The 6,000-nt window shown below is 36.7% G+C and overlaps 1 protein-coding gene across 1 annotated transcript; it reads right to left on the bottom strand.

Moving 5' to 3' along the window:
• Positions 1-3,250: 3,250 nt before the first annotated feature.
• On the bottom strand, positions 3,251-5,945 carry LOC133680822 (protein IQ-DOMAIN 17-like). The gene is made up of 5 exons (XM_062103825.1): positions 5,584-5,945; positions 5,175-5,477; positions 4,844-5,089; positions 4,225-4,362; positions 3,251-4,115 (listed from the first exon to the last, which is right to left on the bottom strand). Exons 1-5 carry the CDS (start codon positions 5,707-5,709, stop codon positions 3,288-3,290), a joined length of 1,641 nt encoding a protein of 546 aa, XP_061959809.1. The 5' UTR covers positions 5,710-5,945; the 3' UTR covers positions 3,251-3,287.
• Between the last annotated feature and the right edge of the window lie 55 nt (positions 5,946-6,000).

Here is a 6,000-nt window from a genome sequence, read left to right as displayed (position 1 = left end):
GTTGGTTGCCGTTGGGTTTACAAAATCAAGCGACAGGCCAATGGTGCTATTGAACGCTACAAGGCATGCTTGGTTGCGTGTGGTTTCACTTAACATGAAGGAATCGACTACTCCAAAGCCTTCAGTCCTGTTGTTAAATCGACTACTGTTCGACTCGTTCTTGTCATTGTTGTATCTAACCATTGACAGATTCGTCAGCTTGATGTATATAATGCCTTCCTCAATGGTTCCCTTTAAGAGGTTGTTTATATGCAACAACCCACAGATTTGTTGACCCTGCTCTGCCTACTCATGTATGTCACCTTCACAAGTCCCTCTATGGTTTAAAACAAGCTCTGCAGGCTTGGTACACACAACTGAGTGACTTTCTTCTATTGATTGGCTTTCGCACTTCCAAGGTTGATACCTCCTTATTTATTCTGACTATGAATCATGATACACTACCAGAAAACTGATAAATACAAACGGAAATACCGAGAGAATATTTCCGTCGGTAAATTTCCGAGGGATTTTACCGACGGACATATTCCCTCGGTATATACGGAGGGAATTACGGAGGGACAAAAAAATTAAAACAAAACAAAAAAAAAATGATAACGTGTCAGGATTTACCAACGGAATTACCGATGGAATAAATTCCATCGGTAAAATCCGTTGGTAAACTTGTTTACACTGTTCATCATGTCAATTACAAAGGGAATCGCCGACGGACAAAATCCGTCGGTATTTTCCAGAGAGCTCCAGAACTGTTCACTTTCCAATTGCACTATTAATTGTTGTTCTTTACGGACAAAATCACCGACGGATTGAAAAGTCGTCGGTGTTATTTGGCGGTTTTCTGAAAAATTTCAATTGATTTAAAATTTTCATTTAAATATTACAGACGGAATCACCGACGGACTGAAAAATCGTCGGTAATTGTTGGCGGTTTCTGAAAACTTTTTACAAAATTGAAAATTTAAATTAAATATTACCGATGGAATTACTGGCGGAATAATTAAAAAATATTAATATTTAATTATCCGTCGGTAAATCCGTCGGTAAAGCGTCCCAATAAAAAGCCCGAATCCTTTATTTCACAAGAGACAGACTTATTTCTTCTTCTACTACTACTTCTTCTTATTCTTCTACTTCTACTTCTACTTCTTCTTCTTCTTCACTATATGTAAAAAACATCAATATCTATTTCTTTCTCTTCTTTTCTCTCCTCATCTCCTTCTCTTTTTCTCCATGCTCGGGTATGTCTTCTTCTTCTTTCTTCTTTTATCCTCTTAGTTTTTTTTAATTAATATGCTTTACGAAATTTTTTTTCTCTTCTTAGCTTCACTTGCAACTACATTAAGGTAAGATTTTTCTTTTTTTTTCATGATTTTTTTCACTATATTTGTTTTTATTTTATTTTTAATTGTTTTTTTTCTTAATAATTGTATAAATGTTGTTGTGAGATTTGTTTTTTCATATGAGATTAATTTTTAGTTGATTTATTTATAGGATTTTTAAATTTTTAGCAATTGCAACTTCATTTTTTTCATATGAATTTTTTTAGTTGAATTTATTTTTTCATTTTATTTATTTGTTGCAAATTTGTTTGAGTTGATTTTCTTCTTTTTTTCAAGCATTTTGAGTATATATTATACAGTGTTGATTTATGTTAATTTAATTATTTTATAATTTTATCAAATGATTTTTTTAATTTTTTTTTAAATAATTACCGATGGAATTTCCATAGGTAATTCCGTTGGTAATAAAAAATATTATTACTGAGGGATATACCGACGAAATGAAGCGGGTAATTTCATTTTTTTATTTACGACGGACAAAAAATTACCGATGAAGGATTCACCGACGGAGCATTTCCGTCGGTGATGTCGTCGGTAAATTAATTACCGATGGAATATGTGTCTTACGCCGACGGAAAAATACCGTCGGTAAAACTGTTAAATCTTGTAGTGATATCTGCTATTTGCTTGTCTATGTAGATGACATTCTATTCACTGGTAATAATTCTACTTTACTTCACCGCCTTATTAGTCTGTTGAGTTTAGAGTTTAAACTTCGGGATCTGGGTCATGCTCACTTTTTTTGGGAATTGAGGTCACTCCTACTAGCATGGGGCTTATGCTTAATCAACATAAGTATGCTCTTGATATTCTTAGTCGGGCTGGTATGCCATCCTGCAAGCCTGTTGATACCCCGACTTCTGTTTCCAAGGTTAGTCTCCAGCCTAGTGGTTTATACTCAAATCCCACTCGATATTGGCAAATTGTCAGGGCTCTTTAGTATCTCACCTTTACTAGACCAGACATCTACTATGCTGTCAACGAAGTCTGCCAGTTTATGCATGCGCCTACTGAGAGTCATTGGGCTGTTATCAAACATATTTTACGGTATTTAAAAGGTAAGTCCTCTTTTGGCCTTCACCTTACTCGAGGCTCCTCCTTATCACTGCATGGTTTTACTGATGCAGACTGGGTGGGGAGTATTGATGATCGAAAATCTACTGGTGGCAACATTGTCTTTTTTGGCACCACTCCCATCTCATGGAAATCTAGTAAGCAACGCACTATTGCTCGCTCCTCCACTGAAGCAGAATATAAGGCCTTAGCTGATGGTACTGCTGAGGTTCTTTGGCTTCATTATCTGCTTTTAGTTTATGCTTCTCTCCCAGTTATGTTACCACCATTTGGTGTGACAACTTGGGTGCTATTTATTTGTCTGCTAATCTGGTGTTTCATACACGTACAAAACATGTTAAGGTTGATTATAACTTTGTTCATGATAGAGTTTCCAAAAAGAAGATACAGATTCGCTCCATACACTCAAAAGACCAATTAGCCGATGTTCTTACTAAGCCGCTCCCTCACACTACATTTTTCTAGTTACAATCCAAGCTTTAAATGGACCACCCACCTTCAGCTTAAGGGAGTGTATTATGGAATGTGTTGTAGTTTAGGAAAAATTGTATTTTCTTTGTATAGAGTTATTTATATTGCGCACTGCACTACACAGTAACTATTGTATTTTACAATACTCATATAAATATAGAAGATGGCTACTGCATTATGTATACCTCTCAAATTATCACAAACCTTGTTTTAACTCTGATAATATAATATACATGTATGAACATTCAATTCAATCACTTGCCTCTTATTTTTATATATAAAAAAGCCACCGTTTAATCAAATTTCTTGCCTCTTATTTAATCAAATTATTACTAGATAATTAATTGTAATAGACTACATTCATATTTCATAAAAACTCTACAAACCCAAAATTCAAATTTCTTATTTAAACCACCTAAGGTCAGTTGTTGAACAAGGGGATATTTCTTCACCAATGCCCTCATTATAACATGAAAAATAATTTGATTGCTCTCCCATTCCAAAGTGGCAACCATGCACACTCTTGAAGCTAGGACTCCTTAAATTCTGACTGAAACTACTATTACTACTGTAGCCAATATTGCCAACACCATTTCCATTGGGTCCACAATCAGGAACTGGGAATGACAGACGTTTCTTTGCAAGTAGTACTGATCCACTACGTTCTCTCTCGGGTGTTGATGGTCTCTGCCTTGGTGCACTCTGTGACCTAACACGAGCCTTTGCTGCCTCAGTTGCAGCCATGTAGTTTGGCAATATTGTAGCACTACCCTCACCATATCGACCAAGACCATTGTTAATGCAATATCTAGAGCTCAAGCTTGGTGTATGTGCTGCTGAGTAGCATTTGTTTCCTTCTTTTAGGCATCTTGGGCTTGCAGAACGTACTTGAAGGTGCTTGGGTTTGCAAGGAGAGGGTGTGATAGGTGATTGGTGAATAGAACGGCTGTAGTATGATCTATGGAGAGGAGAAGCAATAGAGTGTCTGGTGGGTTGTTTTTGTTGGTGATTGTGGCTTTGTGATCTTTGACAAGTTGGAGTTGTACTAGAATATGAAAATGGTCTAGATGTGTCCATCTCTACAGTCTTTATGTTGTTGTCTTTTCTATCTGTTGATGCCCTGTTGCTTGTCTCCCATTGCTTTGTTGCCATCCATCGATCAAGCCACCTTGTTCTGTCTTCTAGTTCCTCTTGATCCCCTGCCGATGGGTTCCTTCTACACCTCCATTTCTTGATGTTGGGTCATGTAGATAGTCGAGAAGTTAAATAACTAGGAAATTCATATAATATAGTTTTTAAACTTACAAATCAAACACATATAGGGAGTGAGAAGACCAACCTGGCTAGAGAAAGCATAAGCCAAGGCTTTTTCGCGTTTTAAAGCAGCTTCCTTCTTACTTTGCACCATGGCTTCAATTTCTTCATTTGTACATCGACGATCATCCCAATCATCTAGAAGAGAGCTTACATCTCTCGACTGCAACACAAAAGCCATTAGCTTACTATATATCAAGAAGGCCTAATGATTTATCCACACTACCATGGTACTATTATGTTATTTCATGCCTCAAATTATGAATTATAAATGCATTGTGTCTCTCTCTTTTCATAGCAATTGTTTGAAAATTGATAAATATATAGTAAGACGTTTGTGATCTACATTTGCATTTGCACTTGTGTTATGTGTAAAAAAAAGCTATATATTAATAATTGCTATGGTATGATAGATTTATTTCACCAATATAGTATTGCCCTTACAAACGAAGGAGCAATATTTAGTGTTGATACTCGAAATTAACTATAACCTAAGAATACCACTTAACATGTATAAGCATAAGGAAAATAGCATGGGTCTAATGATCTCAATGATGGGTTTTAATCAATTAAATGGGTCTAATAATTTCAGAAATAATTATAGTTTGGCTGATGGGCTCATAGTGTTAATTACAAGTTCTTACCGTGGACTTTCTCTCACGAATGTCTTGGAGATATCTAGACTCCCATAAGCTATTGGTCTCAGAAAACATGGACCTTCTGCTCCATTCATGTGAAAGCCTTTCTCGTTGGTCACGGACTCGATCTTGTACTCGAACTAAAGCTTGCATGCATTGAAGTGTTAACTTTGCTTGCTTTCTTACATTATGTCCTCTCACTAAAGCTTGTAACTTCACCAGCCCTTTAAGTGCACGTAGAGCTCCCCTTGCCTTCAATACTCGATCAAGATAACCAAATCATTAACCAAGAAAGACATGAAAATATTGAAGCGCACAATAGCAAGTGATGACTTACTAGGTAGCCTCTAAAGGCCGTTTGAATGATAATAGCAGCCCATATTTCAGCTCTAACAAAGCAGCTGGAAGCTGGTCTAGCGAGTCTAGCAATCTTTACTGCTTCTTGGGCTGTTAGAGATGCAGCTTCAGCTGCCGCAGCTTCTATTGCAGTTCCATGTCTTTTCTCGGCATCCATGGTAGGACTCACGGGTGCAGTAATAGTACTAGTAATTGTGTTTGTTATTGGGATTTTTTCTTCACATTGTTGAACTGGAACATGGTTATTGGACTTCCTAAAAAGCCATCTTCTTTTCTCTCTCTTCTGCAAACAATCAAACCCAAAAATCCATGCACCGAGAAATCAATTCTTTGTTATACACATAAAGTACAAGCTAGTCATTGTTCATGATAAGAGCATCATGAATTACCTTTACTTCCTCTTCTTGGTCATGTTCTTCTCTCCTTCTGCCACTCCTTTTCTCATTCTCTTTACTTGGAAACCTGAATGCTCTTTTCACTATGGTCAAACATGAGGTACCACCCTTCTTTCCCATTCAGAGAGGTAGCCAGAAAGAAAGAAAGAAAGAAAGAAAGAAATTTTACATTACAAAAACCAGCAAGGGCTTAAAAAGAGAGCTGGAGAGGGAGGTGCTAGATATAGGTGCATGGTATTCTAGTGACATTGATTCCTTCAACAATTATTATAACTGTAAAGATGTGGAGTCAGTAAGGGATAGAGCTAGATATTAATTACAAGTCTGTGGATGTGATGTTTGTTTTGTGCAGAATCTAACAGAGAACGAGCTCCAATATATCCGCCAAGTCTTGTGTTGTAGTGTAGTGGC

The sequence above is a fragment of the Populus nigra genome, chromosome 1 (assembly GCF_951802175.1).
Source record: "Populus nigra chromosome 1, ddPopNigr1.1, whole genome shotgun sequence".
Taxonomy (NCBI): Eukaryota; Viridiplantae; Streptophyta; class Magnoliopsida; order Malpighiales; family Salicaceae; genus Populus; species Populus nigra.
This window is presented reverse-complemented; position numbering and strand designations above follow the sequence as displayed.